The sequence below is a fragment of the Coloeus monedula genome (genome assembly GCF_965178545.1).
Source record: "Coloeus monedula genome assembly, chromosome: 20".
NCBI lineage: Eukaryota > Metazoa > Chordata > Aves > Passeriformes > Corvidae > Coloeus > Coloeus monedula.
In genome coordinates, this window is record NC_138800.1 from 3,541,791 (window position 1) to 3,565,912 (window position 24,122).

The window sequence follows — 24,122 nt, forward strand, 5'->3', positions numbered from 1 at the left end:
ACATACACTGTTGGTTGTTTCCTATGTTATCCTTCTGTTTCTTGACTCAGGGATTTTGACTTGCATCTCTCTGCATGCTCCTGTAGCCTGCCCCAGCACTCCCTCTTTGTCTTACCCCTGTGTGTGGATTTACTGCTGTGCCTTAGCCTGAGGGAATGTTCTTTGTTCCCACTCAGTTACATGTGCTACCGATTGCTGGGCAGTGCTCTCCCCTTGCTGTCCATGGAGCAGCTGCAGGTGGTTCTCAAAGGGAAGGTGATGCTGCACTATGGAGATCATGTGGTAGCGACTCAGGTAGGTCTTTGAACAAGCTAAAGGCCATGTCTTGAGCACAAGTTGTCTCTGCCCCACTTTTAGTTTCAAATCATGTTGTATAAAAAAAAGTTTATGTAGTTTTAGACCTTGAACTCTTATGAAAAGCAAGGTTACTGTATGACCACTGGTTGCAGTGGACTGAGTATAGCCTGTGTTTGATTGTCATTGCCTGTTTTAAGGGAATGGAAACTGTTCAGCACTGCTCCACCTGCTTTCATTGCTGCTGCCGAGAAAGCTCTAATGATGGGAGAAGCAGAGGAAGGGCAGCCCTCAGCAAATTGACAGTGTCATGTGGCATCCTTTAACAGTCCCTTTGGTTTTGTGTATCCAGAAGCTCCTTTTTGTTTATCATTGTGCTGGGTGTCGCATGAACATTGGAACACAAAGACAAAAAGGGACAACTCGTGCTTTTGTTTGTTAGTGCTTGTTTCAGTAAGCACATCTGAGGTTTAAGCACAAAATTTATTTGGACTTGGATTTTGGAACTCCTCTTCCTCCTTCCCTTCTGGGAAGCCAGCAAACAACATGACCCGGTAATAAATGGAGGAAAAATAAAAGGGGAATACTGATAAAAATAGGTTTTAGCTTGGCTTTTTGTGGTAACGCAATCCCAAACCTCCTCATGTGGGCCCAAAAATAGTTGTTGTCTCTGGGGAGAAATAGGCCTGCGTGATCTTTTTGTTCTGTTATCAAAGCAGCAATGGATGTGTGGGTTTGCTCTGCAAATACTGCTTACCATGGTGCCTGCCTGAATGGACCAAGCTTTCTCCAGGATTTATCCACTGGCTTAGTAGTTTTCCTATTTCTTACTTTTTGTGCTTGTTGCACAGTAAATTAGGCTGTGCTCTTCCATGTGCATCAAAAATTTGTTAATTTGGTTCCTGTCTGAAGTGTATAAATCCTGTGAAGATAATGAGACTAAATGGAAGGAGAAGCTCCTAATATTGTTGATGATGAGAGAGTAGAAAAGATCTTAGTTTGAATTAGAGTCTGGTTTTGGGGTTTATTTTGTTTTGTTTCTTGACATAGGTAGGTTGTTTTGGGAAGTAAATGCTGTTACCTTGCACTTCCTTATGGGATTCTGGTGATTGTTGGAGATGGAACTAGACAAAGCTGGAGTCTGATATCTACTGGCAGTTATCCTCCTGATTCCACTTTATCAATAAGGGAGCAAATAAACCTGATTCACTTTTCTTGAGAGGTGATTGTTGAACCCTCTGTTGAGAGCTATTAGCCTGTTTACAGTGTCTTTCCTGGAGTTTTTCTCCCAGTTTTCATATTGGTGGACAAGTACTGAGTTCTCCAACAGTAGAAGCAGGAGCTTGCTAGATTGTGTTTTTTCTGAGATCTCTTTCAGGGCTATTTATGTTATATTTGGATGGATTTGTAGTTATTTACAAGTTTATAGCTCCTTTATTTGAAAGAACAATGTTCCCTAGACTTTCATTACTGTTTTGCTCCTGCTAGGTCACTGTATTGAATGTGACAGTAGATCAAACAAGTTGTTTTATTAATTTAAAAAAAGATGTGTTGGACTTCTGGAATGAAACCGCCTCTTTGAGATTTCTCCAGTTAAGCATATATTTTTTTTCCAGAACAAGTTGAGTGGGATTGAACACTGTGGGCTGTGAAAGACTGTAAGGGATTGGGATGCATGGTGAAATGGGACATGTCCTGGTCATCTCTATGCTGCTGGACAGTGTCCAAGGCCAGCAGCCTGCCAGCTGTATGGCTTGTGGGGCAGTGGCAGGACCGAAGATAAGACTTAGCACAAAACAGCCACACTTCAGGGTTTGAGTTTAAGCTAAAACATATCAACTCCCCCTCCTTTCAGAATGCCTCAATGCTTCTGAGACACCAGGGAGAGGAGGTGGCATTTATTCTAACCCCTGTAGGTCAGCAGGCTCCAGGGCTGCTAGATGAAACTGGAATTGATGGTGGAGAATTTCCAAATCTAGGGAAACTCTAAGGCAGATGATGTGAGAAACACCCTGGAACTTTCACACAAAGTAAAGAGTTGATCAGCCTGAGAGCTTAGTTGCACTGACCAGCATGTGGTCAGTCTACTGAAGCCTCACTGTTCTGGAAGGTGCAAGTTACAAGGTTGATGTTGGTACATGGCAGGATTCTGTGGTTGCCTACAGTGGCTGCTGCTATGAGAGGAATACCATGAGGTGAAATTGATGACTGACTGTAAGCCTTAGGACAAATATTCAGGCATGTGACTTTAATTTACTTACTGCAGCCAAATTCTTTCATGTGATTTACACTGGAAGTGTTCAAGGCTAGGTTGGATGGGGCTTGGAGCAGTCTGATCTAGTGGAAGTTGTCCCTTCAGGCCCATGGCAGGGAGTCGGAATGAGATGAACTCTGAGGTCCCTTCCGGCCCAGGCCATTCTATGATTCTATGATTTGTATTTACAGAGCCACTCAGGCTGAGTATGAAGTTCCTAACCTCCTTCTTTTGACCGTGTTTTTCAGTTTCCACAGGGATTTAAGTTTGCTACAGAGATGGAGGGATATATAGATACCTTTCTGAGTGGCTGCGATGACCCAGAGAGGCAGCTGGCTGTGATGATGGGCTTCTCTACCCTTACCAATCAAGGGAAGCCAGTGTTGTTGAGTACTTCCAGGGTAGTCAGACATCTGCAGGCAGTGGCCTTGCAAAAATACATCTACTGGCTCAAAGACATGTTCCTCAGGCCAGACTTGGACTGTTGTTTAGACTTCTCAAGTAACCGGCAAAAACAGAACCGGGAAAATGCAGACATGTGAGTACATGGGTATTGCACCTTCTTCTCAGCGTTTGCTGCTTCCCTTGCCATGAGTTGACAATTGTTTATTTGCTCTGTCTCAGAAAGTTTAGCCCCAGCATCTGACTCTTCTGCTGGGACAAAATTCAATCCTGCAAATTCTGCAAGCATAGTGAAAACCAGCCAGCCTGCCCAAAGCAGACTGGATCACCAAAAGAGCCTTTTCTCTTCTTTTTCTAGTCCTGACATTTGCTTTGGAGAATATGTCCCATGATTTCCTCTTTCACTACAGCTTCTCAGGTCTTTGTAGGAATTGTGCCTCTCTTTTATCTCTGTATTAGACACACTGGCACTCAGGCCAGGTTATGTGTTACCTGTGCACCTATAAACCTCACTCTACTGACTGCTGCAATTCTTGAAGCGCTTTTTGCTCACCTGCAGAATCTCTGTGGGGTAAATAGATTACCTTTTGCATAGTAAAAGGCAAACTTGAGAAGATTATATCTCTTCTTTTGTACCTGTTGCTTTGTTACTACGTAACTTTGCCAATTCTAGTGTAAAGCCTCTAAATATCTGAAAGTCACCTCTTGATGCAGTGGATTGTGTGGTGTGTATTTATGTTGGGTTAGTGATCAGACTGCTGATGGTACCCACCTTCTTATTCAAAGAGCACACCAGAAGGCTGCTCGATTGAGAAAATGGATCATCCACCGACTGGTTAGCATCACTGAAAGTGCAACAAAAAAAGAAGAGAGCCTTGTGATGGACATTGCCAGGTGAGACTGATGTAAAGACACGTGTGCTTGGGATAATTCTTTTTAGCTCAACAGCAGTATTCCAGATAAGCTGTCCCCATGACACTAGGAAAATCCAGTAATGGAAATGTTCCATAATAAATAATTTAGGAGACTATATTGTGTTTTCAAAATACCTTCTGCATAATTGGACTAACCTGTGCCGTAAGTAGTTGTCACTTAAAACCACATTAGTCCTCTTTGTTTTCCATAAATTTTCCATTCCTACTTGCCTAAACTGCTTGAAGATTTTACTTGTAACGTCAGGTCTTAATAGGTATTTATCTGTCACTTAAAGTGTCTTGGAGAATATGATCCACATCTGACAGTCTGAGTATTGTGTTTTGTGGCCTTAAGTGTTGGTGCTTCACTTTTGTGAAGTCCTGAGCATCTTCTTCTCTTCTTTACCCTGTGTATCTCGAGAAAAGGGTCTCATTGTAAATAGTGTTTTCAGTGCTTGTACATCTTGAATGTGGTGCTGTTTGGTTTGCACACATGGGCTGATTTTGCTTTGTTGTGACCAATCTGGGTTTTCATTTTGTTCCTATTTCTGTCTGTTCTAGGTTTTGCTTCTTCCATGCTTTCTTTGTTGCTAAGAAAAAGAATTCCCAGATAGCTGAGGCGAGTGTCCTTCCATCAGAGCCCTTAAATGAACGGGATCATATGGAGACAGAAAACTACTTCTTTGGGTAAGGATTTGATTGTGTGCTTTAAGCTTGGAAATTTCTCTTTTTTCCTGAGGATGAGATCAGCTTGTGAATGGTGAGGCAAGACGTTTGGAATGGTAGGCTGCTTTTGGAGGATTTCTTTGACTCCAGCACCAGGGAATGGCTTTTTCAAAGGAGATCCTGAATGGATTTTTCAAAGATCCATGTTTTGTCCATGGCAAATCTGATGTGTATGTGTGAGATGATATGGCAGATGTGGAGTTGAGCTCATACTGCTTTTTCCTATAATATTTCCATTGCCTCTTGCAAGCTGGAAGGGGAAGGCTCCAAGAGGGAGGTGCTGGGGTTGTGCTTGTGGCTGTTGGCTTTCTGCCCACTCTGCGTGTGAGGTGCTGGTGACTCCACAGCCCTCCCTGTACTAAGGGAGATAGAGTTGGTAGTAGATGTTTTTAGATGATTGCCAAACCTCAGTGGAAGGAAAGCAAAGGACATGGTGGGACACAGAGTGGGAAACAGCTGAGATTAACTGTGTCCTTAAGAGCGCCAGATGTGCTTGGGGCCACAAAGATAATGAGCTCTACATTACTGTCTTGTGTACATGTGTGGGTTGAAAGTTGGGCACTGTCAGTCTGGGTGGCAGTGAGTGCCCAGAGCTGTAGGATGAGAGTGCTTTGCTGATGGGCATTATTTTGGAAAGTGGGAGCAGGCCATTTGGTTCCTCTGACAGTAACATGCTGGCTGTCTTTCTTTGCAGGTTACTTCAGACATTAAACACTCTGCCTGTTTTGGGGGATACAGCAAAGGCTGCAGCCTTGAGAGAGAAGCACGTCCATGGTGTGACTGCAGATGGGAAGCTGTGGGTCTTTCTTCTCGTTGAATATGCCAACAAGCTGCTCTCCAGTGAGCATGTCAAAACTGTGAAGCCTTTTACCAAGGAACAGAGGGATATCTGGGAAAGGTGAGAGGCTTGGGAAACTGGGTGCTAGATTGGTGAAGTGAGAAAGGTGGGAAAGCCCTGGTCTTGGTCTCTCTTTGGGACAGTAGAAGAGACATTGTATTCTCTCTGCCTCCTGCTGTTCTGGTTGCTGTAGCACAGCCATTTCACAGGCCCTGGCAGTTCTTTTTCTTTCCTTTGAGTATCCTGCACCCATGCCTGGGTTTCGGAGTATCTTTCTGTTTCTTTTCACCCCATTCCTTTCTTCCTCTTCCTTCTATGTGTTAATTATGTGATAGCTGTGTCCTTTTCTGTTTTTGCTCATAGTCGTTCTCCCAGACACGATTGTAACAGTCTGCTCATCTTTTCTCCTAATAATGCCTGTACAAACTTCTCAGTGACTCTTTTCTGAATTCAGTTTTCTATAAAGGTCTAGCCTTGGCTGTGGTATTAGGAATGCAGTCTGTGCACAAGTGCTGTTTTTTTATAACCCACATTCAGTGAGATACTGTTACTGGGTTAAGATTGTGTACCGTATGTGTATCCAGTGCCGATAAATTAAATGTCAACTACACAAAACAGTACTACAGTTATGGTCACATTTTTAGTCTAATCATATGAGAAGATTGCTGTTGTAATTGCGAAAAACTCAGAGAGGTTTCTTTCTTCAGAACACTTCAGTCTGTGAAGAATCTGCAGAAGAAGGAAAACAAATCAGACAGTGCCAAAGTTGGTGCTTTCCAACAACTTCTGCTTTCAATGGCCATTCATCTTTTCAAGGTAACACCTCTGAAGAATATTTCTGTGGTATAAAACATGCTGATAGCTGCCTTTCTGAACACTGAGATGGGGAGTTTCTCTGTGTTCAGAGATCCAGCCTTTCAGAACCTCTGGCTTCTGAAAATGGGCAACTGGCAGCTAATAAACTGTGATTCTTACACTACCCATAGATCTGTAAGGGGCAAAGCTTGGCCTGAGCATTAGTTCTGCTCTTGATTTGCTGCTGACTGGAGCAATTTTTACTTAATTTCATGGGTTTTTTCTGCAAAAGAGTTATAGTAGTTGACTGTAATATTTGTACCTGTTTAGAGTGGTCCTTAGATTTGGAGCATATTCCTTCTGTTGTTGTTGGTAGTGGGGAATTCTGAGCCTTTACTGTCTGCTTGTGATCAAACAGGATCAGTCTGAAACAGTGGATGTTCTGAGTGACCTTCTGAGCTGCACAGAGAGGGCGTTCAGCAAAGAAGCCAAGAAGAAGAAGACTGGTGAGTCCTTCCTGCAGAAAGAAAGGGAGTGGGATTGGTAGTGGTCAGTCAAAGACAGAAGATGGCAATTCTGCATTAGTGAAGCACTCTGCATTGGTTCTGGCTTGATGCACTTACCCCCAGTAGAATCCCTTCTTCATTCTCTTTCCGTGCCTAAGTCTTCTGCTCCAGCTCTCTGTCAGGGGGTTGTGTTCCTGTGTGCCTCGGAAAGGAGAGCTGAGCTCCACAGCTGCCCTTGTTTGGGTGAGCACTCCAAGGGAGTTCACTCTTGAGTTGTTGTTCTGTGTGGGCCATGAGCTTGACTGGTGGTGAACTGGTGGTGTCTGCCTGGCAAAGCTGTGGGCTCAAACACCTAGCAGGCATGAAGCATGTTTTCTTCTTTGCTTAAGTTCTGAGCAAACTAAGTGTGTCCTGGGTGCATACACAGCATGTTTGGAGATGGAGGCTGATCCTTGTTTGGGGCCTGTGGACCCTCTACGTTGGGACTTGACCAGGAAAAAACTTGGCTTGATCTTTTGATTTCCTCTCCAACTGTGGTCTTGTTCTCCTGAAATCTGTGTAAATCAATTTGAGGGCACTGTGAAAATAAAAGCTGTAATTCTTTGGTGGTTTGGTTGGTTGTAGATCAGGATTCCCAAACTTTTGGACTAAAGGACGAATTTCAAATGCCATCACTTTTCATGGGCTGGTGCGACTTCTGATTTCATTGAAAACACTATAAAATGCATATACTTTTGCTGACCAGCTGCTAATTGCTTTAATGTGGCCAAGCAGGTGTCATGGGACTTGCAGAACTGCTAATCTAAGTAGTGATTTAATTAATAGTAGCTCTTGTTACCTGGTAAGGCTTTGCAGTGGTCAAAAGACCATTTCAAGCATGTTTCTCCCTGTGGTTTCTCCCTCCCAGCCTTCTGGTCTGTGTTGCTGAGTGGGTACTTTGAAGAGTCAGCTAGAAGGACAATTCTGTTTTTTATTCCTTGGTGAATTTTTCTGTAGTTTCTTACTGATGTACCAACATCTCTTCCTGTCATTGTTTGTTTGTTCCTGTGCAGACATCTCAGAGCCAGGATGGGTTGAGGTGATGGTGGAAATCCTTCTCTCCCTCCTTGCCCAGCCCAGCCTCCTCTTGCGTCGGATTTCCAAGAGTGTGTTTGTATGGATATGCCCTAACCTGACCAAGAGGGGCTTGCAGCTGATCCTGGATGTAAGTGAGGCACTAGCAGGGCCTTGTACTGTTTGCCTGTTTTGTCTCTAACAGATGTGTGTACTAGCACATCTTGATTTTGGGTTTAATTTAAAGTCTACTTGATTTAGGAAATGTCTGATGATGTGTGCTACTGAATTTGAACTGTAGTTTAGAGAGTGTTGGGGCTTTTTTTTGTTTGTTTTTGTGGAGGAGCAGTTTGTTTCTTGGGTTTTTTTGTTTGGTTGTTTTTTTTACAGGAGCTTGAGATCTGCTAACTTTAAGCTGTCTTATTTGGTAGTTTTAGGCTGAAGAAATTCCTGGGTCAGTTTATATAACTGGTAGATCTTACATGTGAGTATAATGGTAGCATTTCTTTTTTCTAGAAAGGTGTTTTTTTCATAGATGTGCTAAAACTAAGTGACACCAAAAATCTGAGTTGGTCGTACAACTAAGAAGTGCGGTGTCTACTGAGAAAGTAATGTGTGGATTGCAAAGATGGGCTGTCAGGTACTTTGCAATGAACCAACTGCTTCATTTGTAGCAAACCAAGATGTGCGATGCCACTGGCCTCTTCAGTTTTCTCCACATTTTTTTTACTTACAGAAAGACCTTGGCATGTTAACAAGCAGAAACTTAATGTCCTCACTTAAAATTTTGTTATTTAGCTGGTTTACTGTGCTGAAATTTCTGTCTGTTGTACACAAGAAATGCTTTAAAACAAAACATTGAAAAAACACAAGTGCATTTTTTTTTTTTGGTAGGTTTTTGACCCTAACCAAGAGCAAAATGAAGAAAGTGCAGTCGTTGTGATGGAAGAATCGAACAAAAAGACCAAATCTTCACAGGACATGGTAATTGTGCCATTGCCAGTGACAAACACTCTTCATATCCTTAGTGTATAATGTTTCTCCTGAGCTGTGGTAAGAGATTAACATCATTTTTCTATTTGAGGAAAACAGCTGTCGCTCTATTAAGATTTACTTTAAAGGTGCAACACACAAATGGCTTGTTGGAAGTGCATGCTTGAGTCTCTTGGCCTGCTGTTGTAGGTGTGGCTGGTTGAATAGATGCCTTTCTGAGAAGAAATAGCTGCATCCTAGAATGAGCACAGGCCTCTCCTTTTGGCAGCCACAGACAGAATTGTGGCTGTGATGCACAGCCAGCTGGATTCCAGATCTCACTCTTTTAAGGACTGTAGAGGTTCAAGTCACAGGCATCGGCAGAGAGGAGGGTCACATGGGAGCTGTTCCTTGGAAGCTTCTCTTTGATACTTATTTAATATGACAGAGAAGTCTGTATTATGTTCCACTTTTAGCTCTTGTGGAGACGTGATACCCCATTATCTGAGGTGTCTGTACTTGAACCTGAGGGCTAGAAGGAAAGCAGTAGGGGAGGGGAGGGTTGAGTTTTTATTTCTGAACAGTGACACTTCTGAGAATTGAGTTCATCTTGTATGGTGGGCTCAGGAGATGAACTTTCCTTCCTTAGGATGAGGAAGGAAGTGAGGATTCCTCGGATGAAGACAGCACTGACAGTGGAGATGAGGAGAGTGAAGAAGTTGATGATAATTTTCGCAGTCAGCTGATGAAAGTTCTCCAAGCAGGGAATACTTTGGTATGTTTTTACTGCCTACCTTCATACAGATAGCAGGAGTTTGGGGTGGTGGGAGATGATCTAGTAACCCACATCCTGCCTGAACTCATGCAGTCACAGCCCTGGCAGCCATCTTTGTATGGCACTTAAAACAGCTCAGGATCTTAGGTGAGCTGTGGGAATAAGTCACTTGTTCTTTTATTTATTGTTCCTGAGAGCACTTTATGTTTCTTGAGCACTTCAGCTTGTCCAGTCTAGCCTGACACAGCTTGTGCTCCTGCCTGTAATAAATGAGATTGATGTGAACTAAAGCACTGAGATACTGTTCCGTGTGTTGGCTGGCCTGTGTGGAGGAGTGTTCCTTGAAGGCTACTCTGGAGAGTTACTGTAGCAGTGATAGAGTTTGGTTTAATGATTCCCATAAAGGTTGCAGACTTAGGAACATATGAAATGCTTTACTGAAGGAGAAACAGCACAGAGAGAGTCAGGTCAAAACTTCAGCCTCTTTCCTCTTCTGATCCTCTCGACATGTTAGTGCTGTGCAGCCAGATTACCTGGTGGGAAATATAAGTGAGATTTCTCATGGGCCTGAGCATCTGTGTTCCTTCCCTGCAGTATTATTCTGGGTTAACTATATCCCTACTGGAGTGTGGTCTTGGCTCTGGTTCCCTCCCCCCTGTCTTTTTGAAGTATATGAGTTGATGAGTTGGGTTTTGTCTTCTAAAATCAAAAGGAAGGAGATAAGAGTGATGAAGAGCTGGATGATGAGGCTATGATGGCTCTTGACAAGAACATCTCAGCCCTTTTTGCTGAGCAGCAGAAACGGATCCAGGCGAAGAAAGATGAGAAAGACAGAATGCGGAAAGAGAAGATTCTGCGGAGGGATTTCAAGGCTAAGGTGGGACAGAAGTGTTTGGTGTGAAGACCTCTGGCTTAGTAGCATGTTAGTTGAAGCCTATGCATGCGGTGAGCTACCTAACACTGAACAGCTTGGACATTCACATATATTGTGAGCTCCTGGAAGCTAGGACTGGATTGTTCTGGCTTTGTACAGCACCTGGCACGCCACTGTTGGGATCAGTGACTGAGGCTTCACAGGCCTGTTTAATAACCAGGATTGTGCTGTCAAGAAGTTCACCGTGGTTTTCATTTGCTGATCTGCAATGCTTAAATTTATTAAATTTAAATTTCCTGCAGCTACCCAAAGAGGTTTGTCAGTTTTTGTAAACTGGACAAGCTTGGTGTTCCTTAGTGACACGTGTATAAAATGCCTCGGGTCATTTTGCAACATAAGCTTTTATTGGCTTGTTATGCCCATAAAATCAGGCGGGATTGTAATAAACACCCTGGTTGGTTGTAACTGTAATGCTGAGTTCAGGCCGCCTGGCGTCAGCATGGACCTTCTGGGACGTTCCAGCATCCAGGGACTACTCCAGCCGTTCCCAGACAGAAGTGGGAGTCAGGAGTCAGGTTAGCCAAGGTGAAGGCTGAACAGTGAAGTGAGCCAGTGGCTCTACTTCGTTTCCCTTCTGATGCTATTTTATGAAAAAGGCTGATTTTATGCTAATGTACTGTCTGGAATTCAAGGGGGGCTTGCAGGGGTGAGAGCTGTCAGTCAGTGGTGCTAACAGGGACCTGTGCCGGGTTAGAGTGGCTGCAGGTCTGGCCAGGTGACACTGATTCTTGTAACTGTTCTTTCTAAATGGTGTCACTGCATGAAATAAAGTTGAAACCAACAGACAACTCTTAATCCTCAGTTTCAAATTTTAGTTTCCAGTTTCCCATGCCCTAACTGTACAAATGATACCAGAATATGTACAGATCTCAGCTGCAAATAATTTTCTTCAGCCCCTTCCAGCTGCTCCAAAGCCTACTGGTAGCTGCTCTAGGTAAATCCATCTTGTTTCACTGTCTGCTGTACTCCTCACATCAGTAACTCTGTGTTTGCAGGTGTTGGATCTGATCGATGTGTTCCTGATTAAGCAAGCAGAGAACCCCTTGGTGTTTGATATCATTGAGCCACTGCTTCAGCTAATTGAACAGTGCATGAGCTCAGACTCTGACAAGCAGGAGGTTGACTTCCTCCAGAAAACAGCCAGTATCTTCAAGTAAGTATCCTTATACCTCCAGATAATAGACAATGGCTTTTGATAAACAGCTGTGGTATTGGTTGAACACCAGGAGCTGGCCTAAGGCTGAAGGCAGTTGCTATGCTTATAGGTTGTGTAGGGTTAGATTACAAGCACCACACATATACACAGTGCTTAGTTATAACCTGCAGGAAAGGAATTAGGGTCTGGATTTTCTAGGCTAAAGGACTTCAAGTGTCAAACCTGTTTGCAGGTGGAAGCCTCAGGAACTAACACAGGTATTGCAGGTATGGAGCCATGTCACTGACTACCTCCATGGGCCTCTGGCCTCTGAGTCTGACATGCAACAACTCCCAAGGCTTACAGGATTGCTGCTGTGGCTGGAACAAACACTCAACAAGTTATTTCTGAGACAGGCAGAGTGCAAATCCTCTGTTCAGGGCCAGAAGTGAGGGATGAGACCAGCTAGACAGACTTAATGCATTCTGTGTCACGTGTGTCCTCTGTGCACCACTTCTTGACATCCTCAGCACTCTCTAAAGCATTTTCAGTGCTGCTCTCTCGCCCCAGTTGAGAAGCAGTTGTGAAGTAACAAGGTTTGAGGAAGCCAGTCCTCTTTGTGGGAGCTCTGAAGGGAAGTCAGCTCTGATGCCTATATTTGTGCTTGAAGGTGAAGAGTGGTTAAGTGTTCTCACCCTTCTTGCCACAGCCACGTGCTGCCCACAGCTAGCATTGTTTCTTATCACTCAGTGTGTTCTGGTTTTGTTCTCACTCACCCTGATAAAGTGATAAGTGTTCCTGGCCATCTGTTCCCCAGAGCTCTCTCTGTAGGTAATGGCTTTGGGTTTGTTTTAATGCTGTGCAGGAACTCGCTGTGCCGCAATAAGCAGTACTGCAAGAGAGTGGCCTCCCTGCAAGAAGATGTGCACGCTTTAGTGCAAAGACTTGTCAAGAAAGCCTGCAAGCACACCGACTCTGCAGTGGCTCTCTATTACTTCAGGTGAGTGTTCGTAAGGAGCATCTCAGCTGATGCTGGGAGATCTGAGCAGGTGTGGTGTTGTGTGTTAAGAGTCTGGGAAGCGAGAGCCTCGCAGAAGGCTTGGTACCAGCATCTGTGTCTTACATAAGGACTAGTCACTCCTGGCAATCTGAAGCATTTTCAAGCATGTCTGTTTTTTGGTGGTTGTCTTTTATAGCTTCTGTGATACAGAAATGGTCTGGTACAGCTTTGCTGTGGCTGGTGGGAAGTGCTTTCTTGTGGCTTCTTCTGGGAGTAATGCAGTGTGTGTGATTCAGTGGGGGATGAGTGTAATTCCTAGTCAATCTGTGATGATTATTCTTTAAATGCAGTGTTTACTGTCTCCATGATAGCACACTGAGGACAATAGTGATCGAGTCCTGACTGTACATACCAGTATTTTCTCCTTTGCTGTAGAACACAGGAAAATTAGGATAAGCCAGATATGTATTTGTTAGAAAGATGAGTGTTCTTGCTGTTCCGTGGTGTAAATGGGAGTGCCATTTACCAGCAGGCTCTCTTGCGACATGCAGCCAGTTTCATGAGGACTTTCATACTCAGTCTGGGATTTTTCGACTCAACTGTGTGTGCAGTGGATACCATGTTGTGTAGTCAACCCAGTGTCACTGGACAGTGTTGGCTCTGCAGCACATCTGCCCCATGGCTGTGCAGGAACCGTGCTACTTCTGGCAACAAAGGGTTGTCTGTGTGTGCTGCATGGCTCCCTGACAGCTTCCCAGCAGTGGCAGTCCTCAGTGGAGCAGTGCGCAGTAAATACTGCGTTTTCCAAAAGCGCAGAGGTTTGCACACTCTCCCAATGGATATGCCTGAGTTCTCCAGCACGTGGCAGCTGGGGCTGAGGCCATGCTGCAGCACTGGCTGAGCTGTGCAGGCTCAGAAATCCTGGGCAAGTGCAGAACTCCTCCAGCAGTGCAAAAGCTTGAGCTTGAGGAAACCAGGCTGATAGTGGGCATATCTGACTGTGAAAACAGTAAATAATATAATGATTCAGCTTCCTAAGATTTCTCTGTCTTTAGGTCTGGCCAGAGTGGGTTAGACTGAGAGAAGGGGCCCTCGCAAATTCTGTAACCATCTTTGCTACAGAATAAGCTGCCTGCGCTGCTTGGCCTCCTGCCCTCAGGTGGCTTTGCAGTGGCACTGTGGCACTGTGGTAACTGCTGTGTTCTTCCCTTTTCTTCTATAGTGCCTCATTATACCTGCTGAAAGTGTTGAAAGGAAACACAGCATCAACTCTGCCTCCCCCTGAGCCAGAGAAACAGAGTGACAGCAGGGCGAAGCAGGCGTGTCAGGTAAGACATGAGGCTGCTCCTGAGGATGTGCTTTTTGCCAGTAAAGCTGCATTACCTGGTTTTGCTGAGTGGGCCTTGCTTGTTCATTGTCACTGGGCCTGCTGCTTGCAGGTACCTGTCTACATGATCTCCAGAACACTGGAAAGTTCCCCATCCCTTTCTGGCCCTCACCCTCCTGCCTTTCAGTGCCTGCATGCCCACAGGCACACGGGCAACTGATTCAGTGGATCCAGGTTGTCCAAAGAAGCCTGATGTATATTTGCACTGTTCTCCTCCCTGATTTGCTGGTTTTTCCATTAAACTCCTGGCAGTCACTCTGAGTTTTTTTCCAGAGGGTGCTGAGGAGCAGGAAGACACAGATGTGGATGAGAGTAAATTCCTATTCCCCTGAGGTTTGGTCTAAGGTGAAGAGTGAAGGGTGAAGAGCATGTGGAGCAGCCCTGATTTTGGTGGTTGTTGTTCGGAGGGAGACTTCATCTGCCTGTGCTACAGGTGTCCATTACTAGGGGACCCTTACTCTTGATCCCCTAGCACCTACTGTGTCTGCTGCATTTCACAGTATGGTGACCCTTTATATTGGGCAGCCCACTCCGGTCACCTCCACTAGAAACGTAGCAAGTAGTGTCTCAGTCTCACCAGCTGATCCTGACCTTGCTGCTGAACCCCTCTAACTGAGCACAGGGATTAGTGCCTTAATCCTGCTGACGTCTTTTGGGGTAGAAAAAGAAATGGAGCTCCCTCATGGAAATTACACACACTGATGTATTACTGGAGGCTGAAAAGACAGCCAGTGTTTCTAGGGCTAGTGAGAAGCCGAGGGTGTTAATCCAAGTAGCTCCTGCAGTGCTAGGCCTTTTGTGAAAGAAAAACAAAATGGGAGCTCTGGGGGGAATATGAACAACATACTTGACTTTGAGGCTATAGTGAGACATGTTTCACAGCACCCTTATGCAGCTTCACAGGGAAGCCTCTTATTCCAATGGGAGCAGAGCTCTGGTCCTGACCAGGCAGGGACAGAGCCAGTAACTGATGTGAGCTGCTGGTTTGAGGGAAGTGACAGCTCAGTTCGCGTGATGCTGCTGGTGCTGACATTGTCTTGAGGCCAGGGAGGTTTTGCTGTGGGGAACCAGAGACAAAAGTGTGGTGTCTTTCCAGTGAGCTGTGCTATGTGAGCTTAATTTGGAGCTTTTCAATAAGCAGGAAAGTGGGACTAGAGCAGACACTAGGATGCAGTAGCCAAATTTATGGAAAAACTATAGAAGAAGTTTTTTACAGTAAATATATGCATGGAAGGAGGAATCAATTTTTCCTCTGCAGATGTGTGTGTCAAATAGGTGCTAAGTAGAGACACTCAGCTAGAAAAACTGAGGTCATACATTTCAAGACCCATCTGCTTTGTTCCAGTTTAGCCTGTGTTCAGCTGCAGTAGCACTGGGAGTTTCACCTGAGAACGGGACACCACGTTAACATGGCTTTAGCTTTCCGTCGGGCCAAGGAAAAATTGCTTGGGCACATGTTCACTACCTTGAAGATTACAGCTTTTTCGTCCTGGGCCCTAATTTTTCGCTCTTCCCAAAGAGCAGTATTTCCCTGGCAATATGAGAACAGTCAGGAACGTTGGGATGCAGTGCTCCATACTTGGCTCTTCAATGACTCCTGTTTGTTTAGATCCATGTAGCCTGAGCAGGTCTCAAATGGTTGCTATGTGTCTGGGATTCTTGTTCCCCACCAGAGGGGGATATTGGAGCATGGACACAGTTTTGGAATTGCCGGATCCCTGATCAGTGCTAGGGCTTGTCTGCTGAGTATCTAGGAGTCCTGGACATAGCTGCTAAGTGTATGTAGATACAAATACGTACATACACTAAAATCTACAGATTCAAGTAGCTCTTCAGCTGAGAACACCATGTGCACAGCCCAGCTACTGCAGGATGGGCTCTGTGAGCCTTGTGTATTAGATGTGCCAACCCCAAACCTAGAGCACAGCCCCCACACTACATGGAGTTTGTGTAGTCCTGCTAGGAAGCTGTGCTGCCCTTTGGTGAAAAGGTCATATGGCTGTCAGTGCCTGGGAGAGCATATATGGGGCCCACTTGGTTGTTTCTTCATGGTTCTGTGTCATATCTCAAATATATTTAGTTGTTGGAAAAATCTCTTGAGAAATTATGAAAATTAATTTATTCATTGTTAGTGATTCATTCTTGTGTTTCACTGGAAAAGCTTTTGTTCTGGTTTTTTCCCTACAGCTTTTGAACCCAGGTTGTTTGAATGTGAAGAAGGTGGCTGTTATCTATCAGCAGGCACTGACCCAGTTCCTTAGTAAACGGAACAGTCCCCTTACATGCTCCATGTTCCACGATCTCTTCAAACGCTTCCCAGTAAGTGCTGCTGACTGTGTGCTATGTTGTCTTCTGCTGGCTCCAAAGTATGATTATAATTCTGGGGAAAGTAGGGAGAGAAACTTCCCTGCTTTACTGCAGACTTTTGAAACTGCTGTGAGGTTTCCTTGGATCTTCACCAGACTCTTAATTCTGCATGTTTTTATAGCAACACTGCAGGAGGCCAGGATCTTACTTAGGGTTTGGACTGGGATACTGCATGCAGAAAGCAGGTGAACAGAAGGCTGCTCTTTAAAACATAGCCTAAGAAGCTCTAATTTTTTACCAGTATTCAAGAAAAAATGGAGGAGCAAATTTTGCACAAAGGCAACACAGGTCACCTTGTTTGAACAACCAGTGTAGCTCCTGTCCATCTCTGCTCCAACTGCATGCTCAGTTTCTCAGTTTTCTTCCAGGAAGGCTGAGGAGTGTAAAGTCTAATTGGAATCTAATCTCCAAGCCTGATACTCAGACCGTGCAAGTGTCTGAAATGTTTGAGGTATTTCCTGCAAGCTTGACCTATGCCTGGGGCTGGTCTCCACGATGAGGACAGCCAGTTTTTAAGAAACAGGCCTTGGGCCTGAATGTCATACAATTCTTCAGGGATTTTTAGGTCAGAGCAAGCTAGAGACAGCTGCCAGAAGCCCTTTCTTGAAACCTTTTAGAATTGATGTCTGACATGAGGGTGGGAGGAGCTGTAGGCTTGTGTAACTGGGGGAAGATGCTTTCAGACTCTGAGGGACTCTATCCAGGAGAGAGTTCCTCTGCTTGCCAGGTTTCTTAGGACACCAGCCCATGCTGCCTCATACGTAAGTTTGAGAAATGGAGGGAGAGCAAGGTTGTGTGTTGCCCACATGGACAGCAAACCTAAGATCCCATCTGCAGGTTTGTGGAGCCTGTGGATTCCATATGACTGTTCCTTGTAGAAACGTCTTTTAAAATCACCACATCCACGTCTTTCTAAATACCTCCAGGGATGGTGACTCAACTGCTTCCCTGAGAAGCCTGTGTGAGTGCCTGACAACCCTTTCAGTGAAGAGATTTTTCCTAATACCTAATGTAAACCTCCCCTGGTGCAACTTTAGGCCCTTCCCTTTTGTCCTGTCATTTGTTCCCTGGGAGAAGAGACCAGTCCACATCTGGCTACAACTCAACGTGTTCTCCTTTGCCTGGAACTGGGGCTCTGCACAAAGTGAACTGACACTACAGAAAGTGTCAGCCAGATGCAGACTTTAGTCATCAGTAAGCAGAACACAGGGGGTGAAAAATACTTGCCTGATTTTTCCAAGTGAATAGAGGTGAAGAGTTTTGCTGCTGTGTTCTGTTGTGATCAAAATTTCACTCAGAGGTGGTGTGAACAAAGCTGTTAATTTTCAAATAAGCTGTTGTTGATTTCTGGGCATTTCTCTTTCTTGTGTCATTTTCTTCTTGCTCAGGAAGCTGTGTAAAATATAGGCTATTTTGCTTGAAAAACAAACTCCTGTCTGTCAGCAAACCACTAACAAGAGACTGTGTCTTTCTTTGTTACAGATCATGTGTAAGCCGTTATTAGATACTCTTGTTGAGTTTATCACAGCAGCAGCCAGGCAACATCAGCAGGTAAGAATGAAAGTAAACAAACAAAGCTGTAAAACAGTCAATCAGAGAAGTCATTTAAACATGGCAGTTCAGATGATTTTTAATATGTTTATAATATGCCTTTAGGGCTGCCCAATTTTGGAAGTGGCTTCTGGGGGACCAGAGCTTTTGCAAATACTGCCTTGCTGCTTCAGGTGTGTGAAGTTGTGGAAATGCCACACAATATATCCACAATCATGGGGGTTCTTTGGTAGCATCTCCTTTAAAAACTGCCTGCAGCTTTCAGGGTTGAGACCAGATGGTGGTAGGCATTGACTCCAGTTGCTTATTCCTTGATTACTTCCTTCTTGGTAAGATGTTCCTTGGTATTAATGGAGCATGCTGTAATCCCTGCCTCCTCATGCTACCTCGAGGTCAGGTTCTGTGCCTTGCTAGCTGTCCTGCATTTTCTAGTCCATGTGTTGCTATATTTAGTTTAAAACCACCTGTGCCACAGATCTGATTTTTGATGGTTGGTTGCCTGTGCCTGACTAACACAAAATTACTGGGCCTTATCAATAAAACATTGCAGGGTGAGTGCACAGCTCAGTGTTGCTGGTGCAGGGAATGAGGCCTGTCTGGATTTTCACTGCAGTGGGGGGGCCTTCCACACAGTTAATAACCAAAACCCCTCTAGGCCAGTAGCACTGTCTCAAACTTTCCCACCCCCCAGCTGTACCCTGTGTCTGTCTCCTGCAGAAGTGCATCCTAGATTGATCTTTCTGTTTCATAAATAGCTGTTTTATTGTTTCTGATCATTGGAGGGAATGTGAAGGGGTAGGTATGTGTTTACAGTAGGGCTGTTTTACATTGTCAGTGTAAATTGCAGTTCAGACTGTTTTATCCAACAGGAATGGCTTTGATTTAAAGAAGAACAAAACAAACAAAACAAAAAGAGTGAATTAAGCTATTAATAATTTCAGTGGATGGTAATAAGGATGTGTTACACAAATAACAAATTATTGTAAGGCCCATACTTGATCCCATCCTCAAGCGACCAGAACAGCATCCCAAGCAGACAGCTCCATTATGTGGGTATCTTTGCTTCTCCACAGGGAATAGCATTGTCCTTCTACCAGGGCTTCCACAAAGCTGCTCGAGCTTTGTTTGCAGAGCTTGTTTGCCTGTAGGTGGGAGGAGTAGGGGAGGACGTGTGGAGTGTGTGGGAGCTGGGTACAGAACATGGATATACTGCTGTTCAAACAAAGGCACATGGAGAGTGAGCTCTCGAAAGCCTGTGGAGCTTGGAGTTGCAGCTTTACATTTTTTATGCAGTGCTTCCTTTTCAGGCATTCTGGCTTCCCAGCATCATATGTCCAGTTTGTTAGGTCTTCGATTAAATTTTCCCACTGATTCTCAATGCAAATGTGCTTTGGTGGTATCCTAATGGGTAGGGTAGGAGTCAGGTTAGGTGGGTGTACATGGCAAAGTGATGTGGGTAAAGCAGGGGGATAACTTCTCCCTGGCAGCTTCTGGGAAAATGAGGTGGAAGAACTCAGCTTCCAAAAGGGCTGTACTAACTCAGAGTCCTGAAGACAGCAAAGGTCTCATGGTACTCTGAATTTGGCCAGCCCTGATGACTGAGAGGCAAGTGGGGTGGTCTTCCACTTTTAGCCCTGAATATTGACTTCTAATCATTAAACTAGCTTAGTCCCAGGGACTGGAGGCTTAATTTCTGTTCTGACACTCCTGTTGTTAGTGGTGATTGTTCTGGATATGGCTGCTGCATCTCTGTGGACAGCTAATCCCACTGGGATTCTGATTTGGCTCTGCAGATACCTTTAGGAGGGTGTGCCAGGGCCGTGCCAGGTGGGAAGAGCCATACTCTGCATGGGAAGGTGGAGGCTTAGCTCTGGGCAGGTGTCTTGTGTTGGGCTGATAATGAACCCTGGGGTTCAGCAGTGAAACCTGCTCTGGCCCAGCAGGGCTGCTGGCCACTGTCCCAGCCAGCCTGGGGGAGGAGGAGATGTACCTTCAGGTTGAGCTTTAAGGTAGTTGTGAACAAAATGAAAAGCGATTCGTGAAGAGGATGTGAGGTGGGTGTTCCTTCCTCCTCACCCCATGTACCTGGGAAGGTTGTGAGAGCAGCATGGAGGCTGGGGGTCTCTTCCACATCTCCTCTTAGCCAGACTGGTCCCTACCTTTTTAGAGCCTCTAAGCAAGATCTTGTGGCCACTGGCCTACATGCCCAGCTCTTACTTCAAGGAGCTCTGCTCTTGCTGGGGCCTCTAGTGTAAAGTTAAACGTGATCATTAAGTGATTACGCTGGACCAGCCTGGCTGAGGTGGTTTGCAGAACACAGTGTACAGCAAGGCCTGGGCCTGCCTGGGGTCTGGTCAAGAAACAGCAAACCTGAACTGTGTGTGCACTGTTGTTCCTGTGCGTGCTGTTGTGGGCTGCTACAGGTCTGTCAAACTCAGTTTCTGGGCAGTGGTAACAGAGAAGATCCTGTAGGAAATTCAGGAGCCATTCAGATGCTGCTCAGCTGGCACTGGCTTGGAGAGGAGCAGTCTGGCCTCTCCAGCCATATGTCCTGACCCTGGGGACCTCACTGTCTGCCTGCTGCCCAAGTGTTCGTGCATTTACGTCACAAAATGGGACAGGAGGATGATTTGACTGAAAATTTATCTTGTCCTTGCACACACAGTTTTTTTCCCCCTTTTGCCATGTTAAAGTTAACTTCAGTCAATTCACTGGTCTTGTTCAGGGCACAGGGACAGTCTGTTCAGGGGCAGGAGTATCTGGGTGAGAGCTGTGATTTATTTCATCAGAGGCAGTGCTCATTAACATGAAATTACGGCTTCTGTGAAGTCAGTACAAGAATATTGGAAAAGACTGTGGGCTGTTGGCTGTAGCTGATGACCCAGGCAACTGGGTCTTGCACTGCTGCAGCCTCTCTGTGCATCCTGTCTCCCTCAGATGGTCACCTCTAAAACCTGGAGAACAGCAAACTCTCAGCGGCAGTGTTGTGGCTTTACAGACACGGAGGTGTTTGTAGCTACTGGGTGGGTGTTACTTGTCTTTCTGGGAGGCACTTTTCTTTGGCCTGGGTGTTTGCTGTAGAGTAGGGTGTTTTGGAGATATATTCTTGACACAGAATTTAGCAAAAGAAGCTTTAAAACATATATAGTTTAAGCTTTAAAACATTATATAGTGTGACTGACGCTGTTAGCCCTTTTCCTCTGACACTGTTCCTACATGCCTGAAGGAGCAGTGAGGTTGTTCAGCTCCATGTTGAAGTAGTTTGTGAGATAAAACAACACTTTTGGGGGGTGTGAGAGCTCTCAAGGCAGTTTTAAGTGTAGCTCACAGTGATTGGGTTGATAGGTTTCCTTAGCAGTAAGCTCAACCTGTATAACAAGTTTTAAACTGGAAAGGTGAATTTGCAGTGGTCTTACTGAGACTGAACTTGAGACTGAAGCTTGTACTTGTGGCCAAGTTCTGCTCCTCTGATGTTACTACTGGGGCACCGATGCCTGTAGGAGACAGTAATGCAGCAGTTTCCCTGGAAAAGGACAGAGACAGAGAGATTGGTGTCATTTGTGACTGGGGAGACAAAGGCAAGGGATGTTTTAACCATGGAAAGGGGGGTTGTCATTCCACCCTGAATTCATTTAGTACCTGTTTAAATCTATACATCAGAAAGATACAAGATGAGGATGTGTGTGATGGTGGATCTGCAAAACCACCTTGTTTCAGGCAGTTCATGCTTCTCAGCTGGACTTCTCACCTGTTGTGAGACCACACTGGCTGCAGGACCCTGTGACTGGAGCTCTGCAAGTTCAAATGCATTGTGCCTGAGGCAGCTGGTGCTCTGAATGCTCAGTGATACTGGCTGGCCTGTTTTCAAACTCTGCCTTTCTTCAAGTGGGAAGTTAAAGTCTCAAACGTGTGTGTGTGAAAGTTAAAACACTTCAGGCTTTGAAAAAAATCAACATACTAGTGTTTGGTTGTCACTCATTTATTGAACTGAGAAATCTGGTGGGGTTTATGACGGTTTGGGTGGTTTTGGTTTGGGTTTTTTAATTTTTGTGGGGGTTTTTTTGTTTGTGGTTTTTTTTTGTGGGCTTTTTTCTCTTGCTTTTTTCTACAGTAGCAGTTGGGATCCCTTTCACAAACTTTTGTAGATCCTTGCCATCCCATATGTATGTTAAATCAGCATATAACTTAAGGCTGTACTGTCTTCTCAGAATGTGGCCTGCCTCATCCTTGCCATGTACCCTTGCAGTGTTGTCTGTTGTAGAAAGAAGTGACTAGAAACTACACAGAATCACTTGATTGCAAGCAGCTACTGTGAAGGTTTTCAAGAGGACCTTTAGTATAGGAGAAGTGCTACAAGTTGAAGTAAAAAAAGGAAGAAGGAGGTAAAGAATGATTTTGTAGTGCAGTCTAATCTAGGTTGTTGAATGCAGTTCTGCAGACTGAGGTCCTAAGAACCAGTCACACCATGGCCTTGTCTTGCAGAAATGTTTTCAGTGGTAGGAGAATGGGGCCAGTGCCCACATAACAATCTTTTGGTACATCCAGGCAGATCTGAGAACTTTCCCTTGCAGACAAAGTGCTTACACCAGAGTAAAGTGTAGCTACCATTTCTGGAGTGCAGTGACCAGACACATACCTGTCACACACCTGAGGGGCTCAGGTACAAATGGCAGCTGGGGAAACAGACCCCAGTGATAACTGGTATGGGAAAATGACAAGGCATCACAAGTGGAGCTTGCATTATCCCTTTGAGTTGTCCTGGCGCTAGTGAATTGTGATAAGTGTCTGGCACAGATGATCTCACTGGCAGTGCAATTAGCTAGCAGAACGTGTGTGGTGCTGACAGGATGGGGGAGGCTTGTGCTGTTTCATGGACAAAGGATATTTCTGTCAGCCTGATGTCTTCCACAAGCACTAAACATATTCTCTCAAATTCTATTTGGAAAAAAATGTGTGTGAGCTAGTCCTCACTTCCTCCTTTCTTAGTGCAATTTGTTCTTACTGCTGCAGTCGCTTTCCAGGAGTCCTTGACCTTCAAATTACTTCCTTGTGCCTTGTTTCAGTGGGTGCAGTGTTGCTTTTTCAATATGCACAAAAGCTTGGTTTTTTAGTTTGTGCTGATGGAGCATAAACCAGGGATCAAGATGTGTTTAATTTAATGATTATTGTATGACTCAGCTACATACCAGAACCCTCCTGAGCCTTAGGTGAGGAATGTCTTCCTGGTTTATTTTTAGCTGTATTGGTCTGATGAGCAGAGCTACAGTAACATCTAATTCTGTAATTGTGCAGTCCTGGGCTGTCCCTGGGCTGATGCTGTTGTAGCACAAACCCCTCAGTGCTGCACTGGTAATTGTGGTGAGGTTCTCACTCCAGTATCCCCCCATTCTCCTATACGAGAACTGGATGAGTCCATGAACTAATGTTTCTACCCTAAAAACTCCCTCTGTGAGCCTGAGGATCAGGTGAAGAGGGAAAATGTGTGGCTCGTTGCATTGCAGTACCCAGGTGTGCTGCTGATGCAGGCTCCTGCAGGCAAGGGCACCTGCCAGCTCCCAGCTGGAAGCAGGCTGAAGTGCAACCTCTCTCAAGCCTGGCCTGGAACAGCTGTGCTTTTCCCTGGGAAGTTCAGCTTGTTGGCCAGCAGTATTGGAATCAGTTTGGAAATGAGCACTAATAAATGAAGCATCACTACTGCCAGGAGTAAGGTGTTGTCTCCATCTTGCTTGTAGCAGACACTTGAAACCTCTTCTAGTCTGTAACTTATTCCTAGGATTTACAGAAATGATTTAATATCCATCCCTTGTTCTTTTCCTTTGAGAAAGGCACTGCGAGTGAACACAATTGCTAAGAGCCTCTGCAATTACTTTTGCCCTGTGGTCACACATCAATTTGAATACATTCCTGCCTTCTTATTTACAGTCAAAGCTATATTGATCGAGGATGTTGCAGTAGCTGGAAGCATAATGAGGCTATATTTGTCCATCAAGTGAGTTTATTTTCTGTGATTTGGCTGGAACTCTGCAGAGCTGATGTAAGTGCAGAGCTGTCATGAAGCTAATAAAAGTCATTTTACTTAGTGTGGAAATGAGAATGGGCACTGGGACAGAGTTCAAAATGTCATCTTATGTCATATAGATTCATTAGTATTCCAGAATGTGTTTTGATAAAGCTGTCTGTGACAAGGAACCCTTTAAGATCTATCTAATAGAGAGTGTA

The 24,122-nt window shown here is 44.8% G+C and overlaps 1 protein-coding gene across 1 annotated transcript in view; it reads left to right on the plus strand.

The window, feature by feature from the left end:
- MYBBP1A (MYB binding protein 1a) overlaps positions 1-24,122 on the plus strand; it is a gene marked incomplete at its 5' end in the record, with an annotated part of 59,144 nt that overhangs the window by 4,262 nt on the left and 30,760 nt on the right. Inside the window, 16 exons of the mRNA XM_082294379.1 lie at positions 177-294; positions 2,797-3,086; positions 3,737-3,844; positions 4,426-4,551; positions 5,285-5,488; positions 6,136-6,244; positions 6,642-6,729; positions 7,782-7,933; positions 8,677-8,766; positions 9,404-9,529; positions 10,242-10,406; positions 11,459-11,616; positions 12,464-12,598; positions 13,821-13,926; positions 16,173-16,304; positions 17,835-17,903. Coding sequence (XP_082150505.1) covers positions 177-294; positions 2,797-3,086; positions 3,737-3,844; positions 4,426-4,551; positions 5,285-5,488; positions 6,136-6,244; positions 6,642-6,729; positions 7,782-7,933; positions 8,677-8,766; positions 9,404-9,529; positions 10,242-10,406; positions 11,459-11,616; positions 12,464-12,598; positions 13,821-13,926; positions 16,173-16,304; positions 17,835-17,903 — 2,176 coding nt within the window. The remainder of the gene's footprint in view (positions 1-176; positions 295-2,796; positions 3,087-3,736; positions 3,845-4,425; positions 4,552-5,284; positions 5,489-6,135; positions 6,245-6,641; positions 6,730-7,781; positions 7,934-8,676; positions 8,767-9,403; positions 9,530-10,241; positions 10,407-11,458; positions 11,617-12,463; positions 12,599-13,820; positions 13,927-16,172; positions 16,305-17,834; positions 17,904-24,122) is intronic.